Source organism: Stegodyphus dumicola, chromosome 4, assembly GCF_044657685.1.
Source record: "Stegodyphus dumicola isolate Sdum_Otavi_A_Nest chromosome 4, ASM4465768v1".
Lineage (NCBI taxonomy): Eukaryota > Metazoa > Arthropoda > Arachnida > Araneae > Eresidae > Stegodyphus > Stegodyphus dumicola.
The window spans coordinates 242,676,584-242,700,423 of NC_140771.1; the positions used below are offsets into that span (position 1 = coordinate 242,676,584).

The 23,840-nt window shown below is 36.4% G+C and overlaps 1 protein-coding gene across 3 annotated transcripts in view; it reads left to right on the plus strand.

Annotated features, from left to right (window-relative positions):
• Positions 1 to 23,840, plus strand: part of LOC118183390 (diacylglycerol kinase theta-like) — a 232,510-nt gene that overhangs the window by 63,380 nt on the left and 145,290 nt on the right. For all 3 annotated transcript variants that reach the window (XM_085816146.1, XM_085816147.1, XM_085816148.1), the window contains exon 2: positions 9,041 to 9,120. In XM_085816146.1, the coding sequence (XP_085672272.1) occupies positions 9,041 to 9,120 (80 nt within the window). The remainder of the gene's footprint in view (positions 1 to 9,040; positions 9,121 to 23,840) is intronic.

Here is a 23,840-nt window from a genome sequence, read left to right on the forward strand (position 1 = left end):
ACTTCATTCCTTGAGAAAATGACAACTGATATAGACATTGCACACAGCGAGGGGGGAAAAATGGGGGACAGTTCTATTTCCCATTCCAATGGGTCGATTGACGAAATTCAACTTGCGTTTTTCATGTCTCAAAAGCGCAACTTACGATATGTATTAGATTACATTGTTCTAATATAGGTATTTTGACACAAAATCGGACCTTTTCTGAAATAACATGCCAATTTTCCCTCATATTTCAATTCTACGACTCATATTATGCCAAACTGCCGAGTTTTGTAAAAATCGCACGAGTAGTTTTAAAAAAATGAGTCCTCAATGTTAGTTGAATTTGGTTTATATTTATAAATATTACTTTTTTATTAAATTTATTTGATTATTCCGTTCCCATTTCGAAATTTAGTTTCATTCTAAATAATACTTGACCATTTTTATGATTTATTCTTAAAATTTGTAGTTTTAAATAATTTTTATAAATTTGTCGAAAAAAATTTTGAATCATAACCTATAAAATGTTTACTATCATCTCTAAGTAGATGTATGTCTAAGCACGCCTGCGAAAAATTAGAATTTTTTATTCAAAATTTCGGAAGATATACGAGAATTTATACGATATTGGCGTGTTTTGAAGTTTAGCACGTTTGTTGAAAGAGATAATAACATCAAATGTGGTTTAGGCACTTCGTTAAAATTATTTGCAAGTAGGAATGATGTGACTTTTTTCCCGCTCATCCACAATGTAAAAAGGGAGGAACCGAAGTGACGCTTTTTCCGGTCCTGCGCAATGGAAGGGAAAGGAAAATAGGTTGCCATATATAAAAAAATTCGCCAAGTGAATTATTCTTGGTTGAAACTGAAAAAAAGTCACCAAGTTAAATTTTTCAATTTCTCCATAAATGTCGCGCCCCATTTTACGAAATTTAATATTTAGACATAATTTGGGTTGTGGAATCGAAATATGGAAACAATTGGTATGTTATTTTAGAAAAAGTCCCATTTTGTGTCAAAATACCTATGTTAGAGCAATTGCTATATATAAACCTAATATATATTTTAAGTCGCGCTTTCCAGGCATGAAAAACGCAATTTGAATTTCATCAATCGGCCCAGTAGAACGGAAGAAATAGGGGACTGTCCCCTTTATTTTCCCGCAGTCTACATACATACTAATTCCTTATTGTATAATAATAAAGATTAGAAGTCTTGAGATATTATTCACTTAAAAAATTAAAGTAATGAGATCTTTAAAAATTTCGTCTGTAAAGATGATTGCCCTTACTTGACGTAGAAGTACGTAATTACTTGATATATACGCGGAAAGTGGTGCAATAAATAATTATCATGAATTCAACTTATAAAATGACTGTTTCTCATCCCAAAAATGTATGCCTTTTGGGAAATCACAATAACTATTTTATTGTTGGGTGTGCTGAAGTACAAATTACTTTTATGTTATGGAGGAAAACATCGATTTTTATGAGGTTCTGCGTCATAGGAAGTACTTTTTTGACTTCCAACAAACGAGACGTGAAGCCATTTTCTTCGGTTCCCAATGAGTTCACTTTTCTTATTTTTTGAATAGACTACTTTCAGTTCAACGTCACGGATAATTTCTTACGTCTTCCAAATCTGTGAATATGCAAGTATTTCAATAAATCATACGACCACATTAACAAATATCTGATGTGGATACCCCCCGACTTCCTTGTACGGCCTATTAAATTATACGTATTTTTGCTGCACTTCATTTAAACGTATTTCCTCGAATTTCATTAGGGATATGTTTCTCATTCAATCAATTCAGTTCTCACATCGCGCTAAGGCAAAAATATATAAAAACTTAAAGCTTCTTCATTAAAAATTGTAACATGCACTAAAACCTGAAACACCAAATACAATTTAAAAACTATTAAAAATTTGTGTTTAGAATTAAAATTAGAGTTTGTAGGCAAAAAAAAAAAAAAAAAAAAAGCAATTCGGCCAACGGACAGGCAGACAAAATTTTCGGTGCACAAAATTTAAAATTGGAAGCTAAATTGGATTTTGCTCCCACTGGGCAAAATGATATTGAAGTTGGTGCACCAACTGACTTAATCCACTGTTCTACTAAGAGTTTCAAATTGTTGATAATACTACAACCTTGCATGCAGATTAACTAAGGCATAAAAATCTTAACCAGAACATAATAACAATATAATTAAACCACTTTTAAGGCAAAAAAATGCACAATTTAGCAACGTATAAGAATAAAAATACTGAGTTCATTGCGCAGGGCTACAGTGTGGGATTATACACTGAAGTGACAAATGTCATGGGATACCTCCTAATATTTTGTCGGTCCTCCTTTTGCCCGGCGAAGTGTAGCAACTCGACGTGGCATGGAATCAACAAGTCGTTGGAAATCCCCTGCAGGAATATTGAGCCATGCTGCCTCTATAGACGTCCATAATTGTGAAAGTGTTGACGGTGCAGGGTTTTGGGCACGAACTGACCTCTCGATGATGTCCCATAAATGTTTGATGGGATTCCTGTTGGGCGATCTAGGTGGCCAGATCATTCGCTGGAATTGTCCAGAATGTTCTTCTAACCAATCGCGAACAATTGTGGCCCGGTGACATGGCGCATTGTCATCCATAAAAATCCCATCGTTGTTTGAGTACGTGAAGTCCATGAATGGCTGTAAGTGAATACCAAGTAGCAGAAGGTGTCCATTTCCAGTTAATGATCGGTTCAGTTGCACCAGAGAACCGAGTCCATGCCATGTAAAAACAGCCCAGACCATTATGGAACCACCACCAGCTTGAACAGTGTCTTGTTGACAACTTGGGTCTATGGCTTCGTGGGGTCTGCGCCACACTCGAACCCTACCACCAGCTTTTACCAACTGAAATCGTGACTCATCTGACCAAGCCACAGTTTTCCATTCGTTTAAGGACCAACCGACATGCTCACGAGCCCACGAGAGTCGCTTCAGGCGATGTCGTGCTGTCAGTAAAGGCACTCGAGTCGGTCTTCTGTTCGCATAGCCTAAGGAAGACAAATTTCGCCGCACTGTCCTATCGGACACGTCCCTCGTACGTCCCACATTGATTTCTGCGGTTATTTGACGCAGTGTTGCTTGTTTGTGAACAGTGACAACTCTACGCAGACGTCGCTGGTCTCGGTCGTTAAGTGCAGGTGGTCGGCCACTGCGCTGTCCATGGTGGGATGTTATGCCTGAAATTAGATACTCTCGGCACACTCTTGACACTGTGGATCTCGGAATGTTGAATTCCCTAACGATATCCGAAATGGAATGACCCATGCGTCTAGCTCCAACTACCATTCCGCGTTCAAAGTCTGTTAATTCTCGTCGTGCGGCCATAATCACGTCAAAGCCTCTTCACATGAATAACTTGAAGACAAATGAAAGCCCTGCCAAAGCACTTCGCATTTGTACATTCTCTACGCGATACTAATGCCATCTGTATATTTGCATACTGCTATGCCATGACTTTTGTCACTTCAGTGTATACATATAAGTTTGGAGCAGCAGATTGATGTTTTAACAGTCCCACATGCGAATTTCAACGTTCTACGACTAATTTTGAGTTATGAGAGATACGTACATACATCATGAAAAAAAATCGCTTCTGGATCCATTTTAAATTCCTTTTGCAATCCGTTTTGGGGGAAAAGGTCCGTTATTCTGTCCGTACGTATAGATAGATGTCAAGCAAAAACATGTCCATTCGCCCACTGGCGGAGTTTTCATCGCTTTCCGAATATTCATGAAAAAATGTTACAGAACGCACTTAAATCTTACTTTAACCCTTTCCGGCAGCTACCTCTTAAAGTTGGAATTTCGACAAAAAAAAACGGTAAGCAGTCTATTAAGGCCTAGAGGAGTACACAGGTATAATTTTGTGAAGATAGCGATTATAGTTTTAACTCTGTGGGTGTTCCCGAAGGGTGCACACTGAATGAATAGAGCTTCGAAAAGAGTGCTGAAACGAGCATTGCTGGGAAGCGCGTAAAAGGAGTAGGAGATTTTGCCTACGATTAAAAAACACTAGATTGTGAATACCGTAGCAGATTTAGCATTACTCGGGTGTGCCACGGGGAGGCCTGCTACTCTACAACCCATAAAAAAGCTCTTTCTGGTTATATGATGATTACATGCGTACGGATGGAAAAAAATTAACTTGAGTATATAATATTTACATTATTTCCATTTCATATTTACACTTTCGTTTATTTTTTTCATGGTGGTATTTTCGAAGGAAGTGAAACCACGTTTAAAAAAAGCACAACCCAATATTGCATGTTTTGCACATGTGCTGGGATCCCTATCAGTTTCACTATCTGAAAGCAATTCGTGTAGCACTTTCAGTGCTTCAGAAATGGTCAGACCTTCCCCAACCCATTTGGAAATTAATTAACAATTTGAAAAAATAAACTACTCCCCCTTGAACTTTGTAAAAAGAGTATTTTGCAATCTGTGGCACTGCTTCGAATTTAAGCAAGAAATAAGTAAATCACTGGATCTAGTCGGACGCAGAAGAGGTATCTGAATTGCCTGTTTTATAGGATCAACCATAGATGTCAATTCTTCGCACAAAGATTGGAAATTTTTATCTGCTGAAGAAACTATCAAAATGTTGTCTGTCTTTGAGTCCTTTCCTACTATATTAGATCCCTACTTAGCTGGACCATAGACCAATTCACCAGAACGAACAGGAGGAGGATGTGATTCAGAAGAAACAGAGGTTGTTTGTACATATTTATACTTTTTACCCAATATATCCGTCTGCAGATTCATATCAGCCGAAGAAGTTACCGAATCTACTACAAGAAAGAGTGAAACTGCTCTGTTTGTATGCCAATGTCAAAAATTTGTCATTTTTTATCCATAGTCTTAAAGCAAGGATCCCCTGTAGACACCGAGACCACCTTAAAGGCAGCTTGTTGTCGCTCGTCCTCCTGTTGCTGAAAATCAACCAACAACTGTTCCAGTTGATTATGTTCTAAAGTTAAACTTAAATTTTCTTTTGTCAAAGAATGATGTTCATTCAAGACCTCCTGGTGTGTAAAACCTAGTGACTGAAGATCGAGAAATAGATTCCTGAGCTTTTTCAGATTCACTTTTATTTAATTTCAAGCAATCTTGCTTATGTAGTCTATCTCTAAAATAAGCAATATCTTCCAAATAACCAAAATTCTCCTCCAAGCTCTCGTTGACCTTTGTATTAACTGAAGTATCATGAATTTCGGAAGCGCGGGCTAATCACCAATCTACTGTTTCTGGGGCTAATTGACAACCTCTCGTTCACATGCTCAGCAAGTTCCTGTAGAACATTAAGTGTTTTGACATGCGTCTGTAAATCTTCAGTTTTTTCCTTTAAAAGATTGTTATGTCTGTGCTGTTCTTCGATTGTATTTTGTTGTGAAAATTACAAAGTTTTCTTTTTCTTGAACGACTTGAATAATGCTCGCAATTTTTGGACCTCTGGCTTTATTAATTTTATGGTGTCCTTATTTTTACCTATTTTTCCTAATAAAAAATCTATATCTAAAGTATCTGGCTGTTGTGAACATAAATAGCTCTATGCCATATTCATAATTCAGTTACTGAATAATATAACCACTGAGACAATAAGTACAATTAATTCAGATACTTATAAAACGCTTACCTGCAAAGGTACGGTAACTTATGGAGGAGGAAATTCAGAGGGTTGGCTTTCCTGCATACAAAGTCGCTCAGTTGGAAAATCGTTTTACAATGAAAGTAGGAACCCGTTATTATTCAAATAACAGCATTTCAATGAAGGCAAAAGCTATAAGTTATGCAAAAAAGAACAGTTGGGAAATACAGCACTACGTGGTCCTAGTGTCCTTGAAAGTTGTAAATGACCTTAGGAGATCGAACGAGGGTCTGTTCCGTAAAAGTCAAGTGTCGTCCGACGATCGCAGCAGAAGTGCACCTATGAGATCGTGTCCGATATTTCAACTGTCTGCCTGTTTTTATCGTCTGATTGGCTGTCGTGACCACTGCCAAAAAAATATGGTTAATCTATAAGGCATTTCTCCCGCCTCCTTGGCATGCCTTCGTGGTGTGGCGGTCTGAACGTTGGGCGAGTATTCCAGAGGTCTGCGGTTCGATTTCCAACGAACGCGTTGCTCATGTTTCATCTCTCCTGCTTCCAATTAACCTAATGTATCTACATTGGCGCCCGAACTAAAACGGTGGTGGATGATTATTCTCGCCACCCAGGATTTGGCGATTGGGTCCTCTAAAAACACCCAGTCACCCTTTAAAAGGGGTAGTATGTAAGGTATTTCTCCCGCCTTCTTGGAATGCCTTCGTGGTGTGGTGATCTGCACGCTGGGTGCGTATTCCAAAGTTCCGCGGTTAGATTCCCGGCGAAGGCGGTTGCGCATTTTTCATCTTTACTGCTTTCAAAAGAATCCTAATGTCTCTATAAGAACTAAAAGGGTGATTAATTGATTGCATATTTATTTTTCATGCGGATTATTATGTAACAATTATTGTAAAGATAACATTGCCAATTTAGCATTGTAATATTACTATTATTAATTTAATGAATGCCGCCGGCGGTGGATGGTAAATTCTTTTCCGTCGCATGGACATAAATCTGATTGGTGTAGAACCATAGGTCGGAGGTCCATGCGACGGCATTTCGGTGCATGATGATTCTCCACACCCAGAATTTGGCGATTGGGACCCCTACAACCCCAGTCGCCCTTTAAAAAGGGGAGTGTATAAGGTATTTATCCCAGCTTCTTGGCATGCCTTCGTGGTGTAATGGCCAGCACACTCGGCGCGTATTCGAGAAGTCTAAGGTTAGTGTCCCGGCCAAGGCACTAGTCATTTTTCATGTCTCCTGTTTCGAAATGACCTAATGTCTCTATAGTGACAACCGAACTAAAAGGTTGGTGGATGATGATTCTCCACCACCAAGATTTGGCGATCGGGAAAAAAAAAACTCTTTATCTCCAGCGCGCTGAACTGTGTATCGGAAGTTCTAATGCTATGCTCATTTTAAAATTGTTTTGCGATATTGCCGTTGCATTGAATTTTATGATTTAAGTGCGAAGAACATCATAAATTTCTTTAACGTTTGTGTGTTACCTTTACGTCACAAAACGTTAAAGAAACGCCCCTTTGGATGTAATTTAAAATCTGAAACCTTTCAGTTTTTTTTTTTTTTTTTTTGATAAAGTTCTGCAGAGTAAAATTCTGCGCAGTTTTTAAATTTAATGTATGGTGTTCCTTTTAGGCATTTTCCCGGACATTTAAAAGCAAGATGGAGGCTGGCCGCGAAACAGCTAGTAAAAAAATAATAGAATAATATATAAATAGATAAAGAATAATAGAATAATAAACACACAGATAAAGCATAATAGAATAACACATAAATATATAAAGATTAATAGATAAAGAATACTAAACAAATAGATAAAGAATAATAGAATAATATATAAATAAAGAAAGATAATTTTGTTTTATGTGGTTACGACAAAGCCTCGAGGGCTATCTGCCTAAGGGAAGGGATTACTCCGTGGCGGACGTTCTAAGGTGAACTGGCTCGTATATATGTTACACATAGGAAAACAATGAAAACGTCCAAGCAGCCAGCCCGTTCGCGGGTTTGGAACCTCAGACCGAACTACCGCTGATCAGAAAGTTTACCACTCGGTGCTAGCGGGCAAAAAATTAAGAATAAATAAATAAATAAAGATTACTAGATAAATAGATAAAGAATAATATATTAATAAACAAATAGATAAAGAATAATAGATAAATAAATAAAGAATAGATAAAGAATAATAGATAAATACAAATAAATAAAGATTAATAGAATAATAGATAAATAATAAATAAATAAATAAAGATTAAGGGGACTCATATACTTTAAAACCCATAAGATCTTCGAGTAGGTGACTGTTGCAAGAATTGAGATAACTTATTTATTTTAAAAGCAATTACTTCCAACGTTTTACAGCTGACTACATAATGTAGCTGCTTTCTGAAATAGTCATCAGAAAGTTTGTGTTGCCACAAATATTTTTATAATTTAATCCGCTTTGCGACAACATTTTTCGTCATGTTTCCACCTTGCGCGCACAGTTTAAAATATTCTGTTGCATAATTTAATTCCATATTTAATATATAGCTTTTATAACATTTGGAAACTACTGTAAACCTAAAATTCTAAAACTTTCTTGTTAAATTTTTATTTTATTTGGAGTTTAGGTTATAAAATGTATTTTATTAAAAAAAATTGTAATGTTTTCGTCCATAAAATTTTTCAGTATTAAAATATTTATTATACTTTTGGTTCAGTTAGAAAATAGTGCCCATATAAAGAATTTCATCCAATTTCAAGTACGTACCATTAGCCATTTTTAAAATATCATGCGCGCAAGGTGGAAACATGGCGAAGTATTTTGTCACAAAGAGGATTAAATTACAAAAATATTTGTGGCAACACAAACTTTCTGGTTACTAGTTTCCAAAGCAGCTGTATTATGTAGTCATTTGTTAAAGGTTGGAAGTAAGTGCTTTTAAAATAAATAAAATATCCCAATTCTTGCAACAGTCACATATTTGAAGATCATGAGGGGTTTAAGGTGTATTAGCCCTCTTAATAGAATAATCGATCAAGAATAGAATAATAGGTATAGAATAGAATAAGGGAGAATAATAGTTAGAGAATTGAATGTTAGATAATAATGAAGCGACTTAGAATAAGTTTTAATAGTGGTAAATTTCTTTCATTATAATAAACGCAAAGAGGTAATTAAATGAATGCGTTTCGTAGACTATGTTTAAAACGCTACGAGTTAATTACGCAGAAAAACCTTTCAATTCATTTTTGATGAAAATGTTATTTTTCTTGTGTGAGAAACTACAAATAGTTTTTTCTAAAATTACTTGAAAAGGAATTTTAATAAGAGTACTCCTTTACAAATATTTTTTTAATTAGTCACAGCTGAATTTTAAGATATTGAACTAATTTCTTTCCTTTTTTACTTTCAGTTTGCAACTTTGTTGTCCACGAACGATGTCTTAAAACAGTGGTGTCTCCATGTTCGACAATTACTCCGAGCATAATAAAAGTAAGCATGATTTTATAATTTGAAATATCTGTATAGTGGCTCCCATTTGTTTTCGGACACTTCTCTTTTTGAAATTTATATGCAGAGAACTTATAATAAATATTAAAACAGAGATTTCAAATGTTTATATAGTATATTATTTTTTCTCTATTTGAAGCTTTGCTTGTTGTAAAATAAATCAGCGAAATATTCCTTATAGTAAAATAATTCGTTCAAAAAATATTAATAAGTAACTCACATAAATAACACGGACGCTCCAAAATTTGTTGAGGTTTTTTGGCAGACGATGTTTCTTTTTATAATAGTTTGTTTTAAATGAGGATGCATCACAAGAGCTATCGTCTGAATTTGCAAATTATTAATTGTTTAGCAAAACACGTCAACAGTTCCATATCCGAAGTGAATATGGCAAATAGCCAGAAATTAACGACAAATTCTCTTAAAATTTAATAATAATTCATTTTTTCAAAGATTGTAAAAGTGTACGAAATAACCAAAAAATCCTTCATGTGAACATATAACTATCTTTTTTGTTATAAAACGATGACAAGCGAGTGGAACTCTAGGAATTGCGCTGAAATATGGACCACAATCTAAGCTAACATTATGGAATCGCAGGTTCTATGAAAGATTAAAAAACATAAAAACGTTAGTACTATAAAACGTTCACCAGTGAGAAGAACGATTTGCAAGAAACTTCAACTTTTTAGAGTCATTGGGCACATGGATACAGTGGACGATTAGGAAGTTGGAAAATTTTTGTGGACAGGAAAATAAAGAAAATACTCCTGACGTTCGTAAAATCTGTCACACCAGAACAATGTTACATTTGCAGAAAAGTTAAAGTTTAATACGAGGCGTATTCGGAAACTAAGTACCGTTTAGAAAAAAAAAAAAATAGTAAAACAATTTTTTCGAATCCAATTTTATTTTTACATGAAAATACATGTCTTAAACTATTTTTCAACATAGTTTCCGCCAATGATCAAGCACTTGTTATAGCGGTTGACCAGTTTTTGTATACCATCGTCAAAGAAACTTCCCACTAGTTTCGATAACCACGACTCCACAGCATTTTTCGTGTCATCGTCAGATCCAAAGCGCTTGCCACCAAGCTCGCGCTCCATGTGCAGGAACAAGTGATAGTCGGACGGCGCCAAGTCCGGGCTGTACGGCGGGTGATCGAACTGCTCCCAATGAAACTGTCGAATTAACGATTGAGTGACACCAGCAGTATGGGGCCGAGCATTGTCATGGAGCAACACAATTGCTTTACTGAGCATTCGTCTTCGTTTGTTTTGAATGGCACGCCTTAGTTTTGTTAAAGTCTCACAATATCGCGCCGCATTAATGGTTTCACCTCTGGGAAGAAATTCAGTAAGCAAAACGCCTTTCCTATCCCAGAAGACAGTGCACATGATTTTTTGTGATGACATTGTCACTTTGAACTTTTGTTTTTTCGGAGAATGAGTGTATCTCCACTCCATCGATTGTTGTTTCGATTCTGTTGCGAAATGACACACCCAAGTTTCATCACCTGTCACAATTTGGTTAAAAACGTTTTCTCCCTCATCACTGTACCGCGTGAGAAAGGTCAGGGCACTACCAAGTCGCTTTGTTTTGTGAACATCGGTGAGCATTTTTGGAAGCCATCGGGAACACAGTTTGCGATAATTCAAGCGGTCAGATACAATTTCGAACAAAACAGTACGTGAAATTTGTGGAAATGCCTCTGAAAGAGTTGTCATTGTGAAGCGTCTGTTCTCATGAATTGCTTCATCAACTTTCCTTACCAAATCATCGGTGACAACAGAAGGCCGACCACTCCGAGCCTCGGCGTGGACATTTGTTCGACCTGCATTAAACATTCTTACCCACTGCCAATGCCAATGATTTGAAAATTACGGAGTTCCTATGGTTCAAAACCATTTACCTCCTCATCAGAATTACTAAAAGCGAGCAGAAATGAGAAAAAATTTTGCATAAGTGAATTACTTGATGCACACTAGAGGGAGCCACTGGCTCAAGAAAGTTTAGGGATAGAGATGAGATAATAAAAACTTAAGAATCATAATATTTTTTAAAAGTTTTTAGGTTTTATAATTTTTTTGTATTTTATATTTTATACTTTTTTTGGTTTTTATAAATTTTTTATACACAATACAACACTAAAGCAGAAAGCGGAGAGGAAAGATTTTAAGATTAATAGGCTCATTGGCATGTGGCTTGTGTAGGATAGTGCAAATAATAAATATGAACGCGTTGAAAATATTCATAGGCAGATTTTAAAAATCTGCGGGAGATGTGACTCTATGCGAACAGATTGATAACTTTGCTTGAAGATCTTAATTGCAGGTAGAGATGGTAATAAGCAATTATATGGCAGCTCGCTGAAGAGACTTCCTTCCTTCATGGCGCGGGAGCTGGAACTGATGTTGAGAGGGCGTGTCTTGCCCTTTTAGATGGAGGGTAGATGCCGAACTCTCGGCCAATCACGGCTCTTGGTCTCTTCTGTGAGCTGCGAATAGTAGGATCGTAGGCTGGCATCTGCTGAAATGCTCGGTTATCAATCTGTTCAATTTTGAGGAATAAATTTTGACTATGCTTTTTGATAAGGTAATCAACAGGTTTAATGTTAAGGTCCGAATGAATCACATCTGTACGGACGTACCAAGCTGCGTTTAGGGCCATACGTAAGGTTTTACTTTGAAAAGATTGAAGTTTTTTCACATGAGTTTTTGCAGCAGTACCCCAGATTGTACATGCATACATAAAGACAGGTCTTATTATGGAAGTATAGAGAAGGATTTTGTTTTTAATTGACAGATTGCTCTTTCGAGCTAAAAATGGGTAAAGTTGGGCTCTGGCACCTTTTGCTTTGTTGAGAACATTTTCAATGTGAAGGCGCCAGGTTAATTTTGAATCAAGTACAACTCCTAGGTACTTGTAAGAGTTTGACCAGGGAACATAGTCGTCAAAGAATTTAATATTAATGGAAGGGTACGGGAGGGGGCTACGTTTGAATATCATAGCAGCACATTTAGCAACATTAATTTTTATTTTCCAAGTGATGAGCCAGTGCTCAAGGCTAGAGAGATAACTCTGAATGTTTTGGACTAAGTTTTCCAGGCGTTTGTGTTGAGCTAGGATGGCCGTATCATCTGCATAAAGTGCAAGAGTGATACTTGGTGATTTTGGTATGTCATTTATGAAAATGTTGAACAAAATTGGGCCTAAAAGTGACCCTTGGGGGACGCCGCTTAGTATAGGACGGGGTGTCGAAATGATAGAATTAACTCGTACAGAAAAAGATCTATTAGTGAGGTACGAATTAATTATATGAATTAAATGGGCCGAAACGTCAAGTCGTATGAGCTTGATAATAATTCCTATATGCCAAGTCCTATCAAATGCTTTGGCTATGTCAAGAAATAAAGCGCCAGTAAGCATTTTGTTACGAAACCCTTCGTGAATGAACTCCACTGTCCTCGGCAGCTGGTGCGTGGTGCAGTGTTTTGCTCGAAATCCAAATTGTTCATCAATCAGAACGTTGTGATTTCGGAGAAAATCATTCAGGCGTTTAAGTAACACAAACTCGTATATCTTAGATAACGAGGATAGGAGGCTGATAGGTCTATAATTTTGAGGGTTAGAAAGGCTTTGGCCTGGTTTTGGAATAGGCACAATAAGTGCTTGTTTCCAGCTTTGAGGAAAATAGCAATGCTGTATCATAAAATTTATAAGCATTACTAAGAAAAATAGATAATGGGTGGGTAAATTTTTAATCATACGATTAGAAATAGAGTCCATACCAGGGGCTTTTTTGGGTTTGAGCTTGGTAATGTATTCACTTACCTCGCTCATGGATGTATATTGTATTTCTCTCGCAAAAGGCGAGGAGAGGAAACGTTCAACATCCTGTGGGAAAGAACTTGCGCTGTTCGCAAAAATTCCTTCATTATGTGGTGTAAATTGAGTTTGAAGAGAATCCGCAATTAATTCGGATTTCTCAGCGTCTGTGTGAGCCACCACTGCGTCCGTAGCTAAGGACGGAATGTTAGATTTGTGTTTGCGTAGGCGGGCTGATGCGCGCCAAAGACTGTTATCATTGGTCGTTAGGGACTGAATGTAATTCGTGTATTGTGATTGGAAGAAATGGTCGCATGATGCCTTGATCTCATTTTGGAGAGCACGGAGTTGAATTTTTAAACCAGGATTTCTATTTCTTTGCCAAAGTCTCCGTACTTTATTCTTTTCTTTAATTTTGAGTTTAATTTCTTGAGGTAATTTACGAAAATTGGGTCTGAGGGTGGGTTTTGATACTTCCTTATAAGTATCTGTTAAAATGGTCGTTAAGTGATCAACTGCCGAGTCTATATCATGGCTGGATTTAATTTCAAGGGAGGGCAAACTTTTACTTTTAAGTTTGAAACTAAAATTGTCCCAGTTTGTAGAGACGAGTGCCGGAGAATTTTGATTAAAGATAGTACAATTAAGGTCTATGATTACGGGGTTGTGATCTGAGGATAAACAGTTTTCCACAGTCACGTGATATCCAAAAGGGATGTTTCGAAAGAGTGCCAAATCGATGAATGAAGGGGCACCCCGTGAACCATATCTAGTAGGGGAATCCGGCGCAATAACTTTAATTTGGGCGCACTGAGCCCATTTTAGAAGGCCACGACCAGCAGGGTTTGATCTATGGCAACGCCAATGCTGGTGGTGACAATTTAAATCACCAGCTATGATTAGATTGTTGGAAAAGGTGAGCAATTTGTTAAAATCAACCACAGGTAAATTTCCACCTGGTGGAAGATAGGCAGAGATCATTACAAGGGAGGGCGAATTTTGAATGAAAATTTCGATGATTGTTGCCTCGAGTTTACTCATACTCGGAGTGTCAATTCTTTTGTGTGGTATTGAATTTTTAATATAGACACATGTGCCACCATGATAAACATCACGAGTATTAGAAGCTTGTCTGTCATTTTTATATAATGCATAATTTGCAAGCTTGGGAGCTCTCCCTGGCTGGAGTTTGGTCTCTTGGACAAAAATAATGTCAAAATCTTTCTCTTCCACATAGTCTCGAAACTCATGGAATTTGGATAGAATGCCATTTGCATTCCAGGTGCATAGTTTTAAGTTTTTCAATCCTTTCAAAGTATTGAATTTTACTGACTGGGGATATCAGAGAATTGGAGAGTAATATAACTCTCAAAGATATAGTAAGCCGCATCAGCACCAGATGGAGCCACTCTGAGCTGCGGTAAGGCGTTTTTGAATGCCAAAAGAAGTCTGCTCTGGTCAATACCAGGTTGGTTTGAAATTTGAATAATTGCCAATAGGATTTCGGTGCAATTTAGCGTCGAATTAGCTCCTAAGGGGACCGATAAATTTGGAAGAATTTGGGGTGCAGCTTGTTGCATACCCGTAAGGGCAGCAGAGTATGATACTCCAGGGCGAGTATTATTTGCACTGGGAGTGTGTGCAGCCGGCAGAACTGGAAATGTATTATGTTGTAAGTTAAATTTGTTTGTGTTGTCAACGGTCTGACTGGGTTTGGTGCTTGGCCTTGGAGGTTGTCTGTTTTTGGAGCCTGGGAACTTCGGGCAGGAACGCCAGTTAGCAGCATGGTTTCCCGAACAATTTGCACATTTGTTCGGCTCTTCAAATGGTTTAGTACATTCTTTGGCTTGATGCGGCCCAGCGCATCTGACGCATCGTCTTGGTAAGGTGCAGACTTCAGATGAATGAAAGAATCCCTGACAACGCCAGCATTGGGAGGGACCTTTCTGACCTTTGAAGTGTTCCATGGATACCTCAGTTCCAAGGAGCTCGGTTATGGAATAGATTTCTTCGGCTTTGAGGCTGTTGAAGATTTGTAGATAAAAGAGAGGCATTGGCATTTTTGTCTTCCATTTCTTAAGTTGAGAGATCTTGTGGATTTTGAAGCCAAGCACTTCAACCGCAGTCTGCACAACGTTGAGCGGTGTATTTGAGAGTAATCCCCTAATTACCACTTTAAGTGGTCTATCTGATTTGAGTGTGTGAGACTTGAATTCAATATTATTGTCTGTGAGGAATCTAACAACTGTTCTATAGTCTGTTTCGTTAGTAGTTGTGAGTTTTAGAAAATCAACGTTTTGTTTGGAAAGAACAGTTGGTGCGTGTCGGCGAAGCTGATTGAGGAGAAAGAACCAATCAGCTCGCGGTTTTATGAAAATTGGAGGTGGTGCTTGAATTTTTGGTGTTTGAGTGACAGCCGGCTGCTGCGTCGAGTGTTCAGTGTTATCAGAGTTTATGTTTGTGAAAGAATTGGATGTTGTGATGGTTTCATTACTATTAGTGTTGGGAAGTGTTTTTTTGGCAATTAAATGTTTTGGAGGAACTACAAATTTTTCGTTATCAGTTGGTCTGGTTCGTTTTTTAGAGTCAGTTTTAGGATTTTCTTTTGGAGGATTTTGATTGGCTGGGGATGAGGGTGGATTTGTATTTTGAATTTTAGGGTTAGAATTTTGAGTGCTGGAGTCCGAATCAGGGGTTTTAGAAGTCTTTTTACATTCTTTGAAGAATTCCTCTTCAGTGGCAGGGAGGGTGAATAAATTTATGCCGAGTTTAGAACATAGGGTATGTAGGGAAAATAAAACTTTCTCACCCTCATCCTGTAACTGTTTGATCATCTGGTCCTTATTCGGAGTGTCCGTTCGCTGTAGTCGCTGGATGTCGAAAATGAGGTCTGTGTGCCGATTCTTTAGTGAGTAAATCTGGATCGCGCTCTTGGATAGCTCTAGCGCTGAAGGAGAGGCAGGTGGAGTAGTTGCAGATATTTCCATTTCAGTTTGTATCATCAAAGGTGGTGGAGAAGAAGGTTGATTGCCCGCTGGCGGCGCCGTATTCAGGATACTATTCGCTTTGACATTACGGAGCTCAGAGCTCGTACGTCCGTCGCTGTTAGCAGCCATCGCTCATCAATCTAATAATGAATGATGTCAATGAACCTAATGACTCAATGATTCTCTCACCCACTTTCTCACCATTCCATCACTTATCGCGTATTCACCGTAAACTTCTGTCACTTGACGATAAATTTCGGCCGGTTTAACATTCCTCGCGTTCAAAAATTTAATCACGGCACGAATCTCACAGTCAGCGGGAGAACTAATTGTCTTAAACATTTTGAATGTGCACAGCAAACTGAAAACACAACATAGAGCAACCAAAATGGAGACAATTGAAAGTCAGTGAACAAGAAAGACTAGTGCGCATGCGCGGGACGCCTATCACAGCGCTGCGACGGCGCTAGAATGAAACGGTACTTAGTTTCCGAATACGCTTCGTATATTTAGATTAAATAGTCAAAATAATTTGTAGCAAAAGCCGAATTAAAAATTGCATTTGAAAAACCCATTGACTAATGTTAAGCATGGGGGTAGAAGCATAATGATTTGGAGATGTTTCACTGCATTCGGAATAAGAAATTTAGTTGTTATTGAAAATAATACGTATCAGTATAAATCTATAAATATTCTTAATGAAAACCCGCGAAAGCATCTGCAGGAAAACTAGGAATAATACATTCTATCAGAATAACGATTCTGTACACGACTCGTAAATAATCGTTTGCAGTTATTTATACAACTGTCCTGTAGTTATCAAAACTTCTCAATATTTTCCGGACTTAAATCCTATGAAACATGTTGTGGAATATGGAGCAGGTTAGAGAACATGTATGAGGCGAGTTAAATAAAAGGCTAAAGAAACATGATACGTCTTTGAAAACACTACTAAAAGCAATTTTTACATAGGAATAAAACAGATAGAACATTTTTACACAAAAAAGTTAGTTGGATACATGCCAAAGACCATGAAGAGTGTAATCGTAGCTAAAAGAGATCCAACAAAATATTAAATATTCCATTATTTTTTAGTCCAAAGGAGAAATTTTCCCAGAAGTACTATTAATTTCGTTTTGGCATTTTGCGTTGAAAACTATGAACGGAGAATCACTATTCAGATTATTGCCACCGAATATTAGAGCTCTGTATTATATTGAAAGAAATTAAATAATGAAGAATCTGCATGAATATATGTATGTTTCTCTCATTGTGATAAAACAACGGTACCTAGAGCCATCAAAATTTGAATAACGTAATCTTCCATAGAATATGGGCAAGTGGAAGCCTTAATTTGAATTTTATTATCGATTTCATATTTTGTAACACTTTAAAGACTATTTTATTAACAAACTCGACAATTTGAAAGCGAGCAATGGCAACATTGTACGAAAAAAAAAAATTATCCCTAGCGCGCGAGACTGTGTATCGGAAATTCTAAAGATATGTTCATTTTAAAATCATTTTGCAATACGGCTGTTGAACTGAATTTTATGCTTCAAGTGCGATGAACATGATAATTAATAAATTAAGGTAACACACAAAACGTTAAAATAAAAGCCCCTTTGGGCGTAATTTAAAATCTGAAACTTTTCAGATTTTTTTATTAAATACATTCATTTTAGATGGGTAATCAATTTTCAGAATATCGATCTTCGGGTTTTAATAGACTTTAACAAAAGTACGAAACATATTCAAAAAGACATCCTTAAAATGAAATAAATTTGAATAAAAATTTTATAGCAAAGTTATTGCAATTTCTACTATTAAATAATGGAGCATAGACAGCAAAGTTAACATCACAAACGAAGTCTTCCACACGTACATGTACATTTGGAATTTGATTTTTATTTATTTACGCTTTGCGCGAATTTAATGAATTTTTGATTAAGAATAAGTAGTGTTGTTGAGTGAGTACCTGTTCGTAATAGATCGAACGCACCCAGAATCTAGAATAGCTTGATATTTTTTTAGTCCAAAACGACAATTTGCCCTGAGGTTTGGCATTTTGGGTTGGTTCATTATAAATGTCCGTCCGATTCACTTTTCAAATTGCTGCCACCCAGTATTATCCCCCTGTATTATATTTAAAGTTAATTAATGAAGAATCTGCATAAATGTATATACGCTTCTCGCATTGTGATAAAAGAGCGCTACCAAGAGCCATCCAATTTTGAATAATCTGGAAGCCTAAATTTGGAATTTGTCTTATTATCCATTTCGTATTTTGTAAAGTTTTAACAAATATTTGATTAACAAACTCAACGATTTAAAATCGAGTAATGGCAACACTTCACGGGAGGGGAAACCTTTTGATCTCCAGCGCGCGGAACTGTGTATCGGAAATTCTAAAGATATGCTTTTTTAAAATTATTTTGTGATATTGCTGTTGAATTGAATTGTTGTTTATTTCCCAAAAAAATCTGATGTGTACACCACATGACTTCCTGGTACGGAATATTAAATTATACGCACTTTTTCTTGAATTTCGTTTAAACTTATTGGATTTAATTAAATCTACTTCGCCGACAGCGCATAAACCACAATACAATAAATGCATTCTTTAAAATCCACTCTATTTGTTTACCATAGCGACACTCTGGCGCTAGGTTCACTTGACAGTATTATATTTCGTTCATATTATAACTCAGAATGCACAAATTTTATCATTTAAAGAATTATCTAATCGTTGCCTCATGTAATTAAAGATAAGCGATGTATAAAAGAAATTACACAAACAAAACAAAAAAGAAACAGTTTTTCACAGAACGATTGAGTATTTATCATTCAATTAATTCAGTTCTCACTTCGCGACAAGGAAAAATACATAAAACTCAAAATATCTGTATTAAAAATTACTAATTATTAAAAATTAAATTATTAAAAATTAAGTAAATCTTAAACACATATTTCCTCGAAAAAATTCCAAAAAGTATTAAAAATGATTTAATTCGCAATAATAAATGAAGGCGTTATCTTTGTTGTTGCGAAGCAAAGTTTCTCTAGATTGGCAACAAATCCACTACTCTGCTGTTTCAAACGTAAACAAGCAATGGCCGCCATCAAAAAAAATTATTAGGATTAGCTGCACTTAAACAACTTTTAAATTGTTGATAATTCTAAAAATATTGCATACAGATTTATTAAAGGCATAAAAATCTTAACCGGAAGATAAGAAAAACATAATTCAATTATTTTTACAGCAAAAAATGTGCAATTTACAAACATATAAGTGTAAAGAAACTGAGATCACTGAGCCGGGTAACAGTGTGGATATATATATATAAATATATTTATATACGTTTGGCGCGACCGATTGCAACCAAAATACGAGGTGCACATCTACATGTTATAGCAGTCCTATATACAAAATTTCAACGTTCTGAGGCTACTCATTTTTGAGTTATGCGAGATATGTGCGTATGTACGTACGTACGTACATACGTTCGTACAGACGCCACGAAAAATTCTCTTCAGAATTCATTTTAAAGCAGTTTTATGATTTTTTTAGAGGAAAAGAGTCTTTTATTCTGTCCTTACGTACAGATATCACGCAAAAACCTTGTTAAATTGCATTCGAAAGCGGTCAAAATGGATTTTTTTGTTGAAATATGCTGCCTGCAAGTTACGAAGTAAAAAGGCTGGAAATGTCAGTATTGACAACTATTAATGAAATTTAACTTTGGTTATGTAAACGCTATACGCGTAGAGCACAGGGAAACAAACTCGTTTTCCCTATTCGTTGCAAAAAGCTGGATTAACGTCGTTTGATTCAAAGCGTTTAGCTCCTTGGAAAGAAAGAGAAATAGTAAAAAATATTGTAAAGCATTAAAAGATAATGTAAATGTGACAAATGAAGGTAAAACAGAGGGTGCGGGTGAATTTTAAAGGTTTCATTGGATATAATGCATAAATTGTTTCTCCCTATAACTTTGAATCACATACCAATTTGAAGGTATGTTTACATTTGTCATACTTAATATTATGAGATTAAGCCGCCCAGTCGGTATAGTGGTCAAGGAAGCTGACTGTGATGCCGAAGGGTCTGGGTTAGAATCCCGCAGAATGCATGGTTGTAACTGTCCGTCCCTTCATAGGAGAGGCGATGGTGGCCCACCTATTAGGTGCCTCCATAAAAAAGAGACCACCACATCCGGCCTTGCATAGATTAATGGACTGGGTTACATTTGTAATTGTTCACAATCTGCCAATGGAAAAAACTATATACATTTTTTTCTGTATTGCATTTAAAGTTATTTCCTCGAATTTCATTAAAGGTGTATTTCTAATTCAATTAATTTATTTCTCACTTCGCAGCAAGGCAAAAACACATATAACCTCATAATATCTTCAGTAAAAATTGAAAACGATAGAAAAAATACAGGTAAAACAATTAAAAACGATTTTTACAATTACAATAAGAGTTCCTATGCAAAATCAAGCAAGGCCAGTGGACAAGAAGGCAAATTTTTTCTTTGCAAAAAACTATAAGTTTCCTTTTGGTACCACAGCGCAAAAAGACAATGAAGGTGCAGAAAGACTTAATTCACTATTCTGCTAAGTTTCAAATGTAAACAAATATGGCTGCAATGGTAAAAAAACATTCTCCTTTACTCTGTTCTTACATACCAGTTGTCACGTAAACATATCGTTAAATTGTATTCGATAGCTGTCAAAATGGATATATTCATTGAAATGCGATACTCGAAAATTTTCCCGATTACAGTACTTCCTTTAATTCGAACCAGGAAGTAAAAATCTCGACCTTTGAAAATAAAATTCTCCGTCCCATCACCAACTCGCCTTTGTTCGTGTGAGAGACTTCCGCAATCATATCGATCTTGACCCTTCCGCATGCTCAAGACTACATTCGAGCAAGTTCTCACAGTTTTTTTTTCACCAAAGCGATGAACACAAATTACTCTCATATTGCCAAACTTTCAAATTATATCCATTTAAGAGTACGAATTTTCATAATCCAGCTTAGTACGTCTTCTCTGAATCGCTCTAGCTGGCTGCACAGAAAATTAACTTTCCCATTCTCTGTCAGCTCGAAGCAATCCCATTCTATTGCCATTTAACGGCAGGACATCTTCGCGGTTATAAGATATTTCTCCCTTCTTTCTGCATGCCTTCGTGGTGTAACGGTAGCAGACTCGGCGCGTATTCGAGAGGTCCAGGTTCCAGTCCTGGAGAGGGCATTCTACATTTTTCACATCTCTTGCTTCCAAAATGACTGTACACGGTTATTCTCCGCACACCGCGACTTGTCTAGAAGCCTATCCAAAAATAAGTTACAGCCCAACAGTGGCTAAATGACGGTACACCATCACGATCCGTCATCAACCGCTTGTGTTCCGCCCATGCTCAAATCCGTACACACTTTTTTCCCTACTGCAGAAACGCGTTAATCCGTTTATCGCCAAGGCCGCTATAGAAGACACCTACTCAAAAATATTTTACATGACGCAAATGACGGTTACAGCCGAAAACATAGCGGCAAAAACACCGCGGCCGAAAACGTCGCGGAGAAAACAACGCAAGGCGAAAACGTCGTGCTACAAAACATAGTGGGATAAAACGTCGCAAAGAGAAAACATCGCAGTTCTAAAACATCGTGGTACAAAACATCGTCGTCGAAAATAAAGCGGTTCAAAAACTTCGCAGTTTAAAAACATCGTCGTCGAAAATATCATGGTAAAAAATAAAGTGTCTACAAATCATCGCATGACGATAACATCGCAGACATGCTTTTCTTGCAGGCTATAATAACTGTAAATGAATATTCCCATAATGATTTGTGAGCGCAAGATGTAAAAAAGGATAATTTTTACTTTCACATTTTTTTATTAATTAATAAATTTTTGCGGAAAATGTAAGAAGGAAACTTAAGAATAGAGAATTAAATGCAACTTATAGATTATACTTTTCATGAAAAATTACCAGTAAAAAATTTATAAAAATGATTTATTAATGGCCTTTGTTAGTTAACTATGTCGGTTTAAAATTCTATTAAGTGCTATAAATTGCAATAATTTTCTATGCTTAAGTTTCCTTCTTATTTACTCAGCAAAAATTTATTAGTTAATAAAAAAATGTGAAAGTAAAAATTATCCTTCTTTCCATCTTGCCCTCACACATCGTTATGGGAATATCCATTTACAGTTACTAAAGCCTGAAAAAAGCATGTCTGCGATGCTATCGTCATGCGATGATTTGTAGATACTTTATTTTTTATCACGATATTTTCGTCGACGATGTTTTTAAATTGCGACGTTTTTGAACCGCTTTATTTTAGACGACGATGTTTTGCACCACGATGTTTTAGAACTGCGATGTTTTCTCTTTGCGATGTTTTATCCCACGATGTTTTGTAACACGACGTTTTCGCCTTGCGTTGTTTTCTCCGCGACGCTTTCGTCCGCGATGTTATCGGCGGACACCGCAAATGACACATATTTTGCAAATTTCAAATCAGCAAAATCAGTTTTTTTTTCATGTTAGTCAAATTTAATTTTTGCGGTCCCCGATTCCTACATTTATATCGAGGAATTTATATTGACGAACGTCTAACAAAAATTGAACGAGATATTTAATTTAAAAATTTGCGAATTTTGATGTCATTTTCAACTTGCCTCGAGGAAATAAGTTTAAATGAAGTCCAGCAAAAATGTACAGTAAGACCCCGCTTAACGCTGTTTCGTTTAGCGCTGTTTCGGTTTAGCGCTCTTTTATTTCAACCCGGGGATTCTCCGAAATTGTGCGCAGCGCTAGGTTTCCAAATAACATATCCGAAACAGTGTAGTTGTGTTTCTTGCTTTTTATCATTTGAAACAACATTTGTTGACATTATTGTAAGTTTAAATATTTATATAATACTATAACGATTAATACAGTGACAGATATTATCATCTTTAGTTTTTATCATGGGTGATAATAAAAAAACAAGAAAAGAAAGCAACCAGAAAAAGCATTTCACTGGAAACTCAAATGCAAGTGATTAGAAGATTAGATTCTGGTGAACGTCAATCTCAAACTAGTGCTGCATTGATTTTGGCAACTTCAACAATAAGGACAATTCTTAAGAATAAAGAAAAAATACTGTCATCGGCAACTGCAACTACGTCGAGCTCTGCAACTAGAATTACCCGTTCTAGAAATAACATTATAGAGGAAATGGAAAAAAACGACTGTCTATATGGATTGACGACGAAATTGAACGCAATATGCCATTAAGCCAATCTATCATAATGCCTTTTTGACAAAAAGGCAGAAAATTGGAAACCCAGAATAGACTGAATGATCTGACTGAGAATTTTATTTGTTTTTAAAAGTATATGCGTTTATATTGTTTTTATTTTTGTAAGAAATAAATGTTTGATTTTATTTTTATTAAAAAAACATTATTAAATTTAATGCTTAACCATTTTTTATCCGTCTTTCCCTAACCCCATTATTTACATGTTAAGATAGCCTCGCTTAGCGCTGTTTCGCATTACGCTTTACTTCGATGGAACGTATGCCCCGCGTTAAGCGGGGTCTTACTGCACATAGTTTAATATGCCACACAAGAAAATCATGTGGTCACCGCATGAGATATTTTGTCACATGGGAATAAAATTGTAGCGAATTATATTTATTTTAAATAACCAATTTAATTTAGTTTTGAAGTTCTTTCCTATAACCCTTCATTCCTCTAATTGCCAACGCCAGACTATTTAAATTTGGTAGCGCGCGTGAAGGAATGCAAACTCTACGTTGAGGAGTAAAAGTTTAAATACTGAGTTCTAGAGGGAAATGAGAGAGTTTTGGGAATTCGCCGTC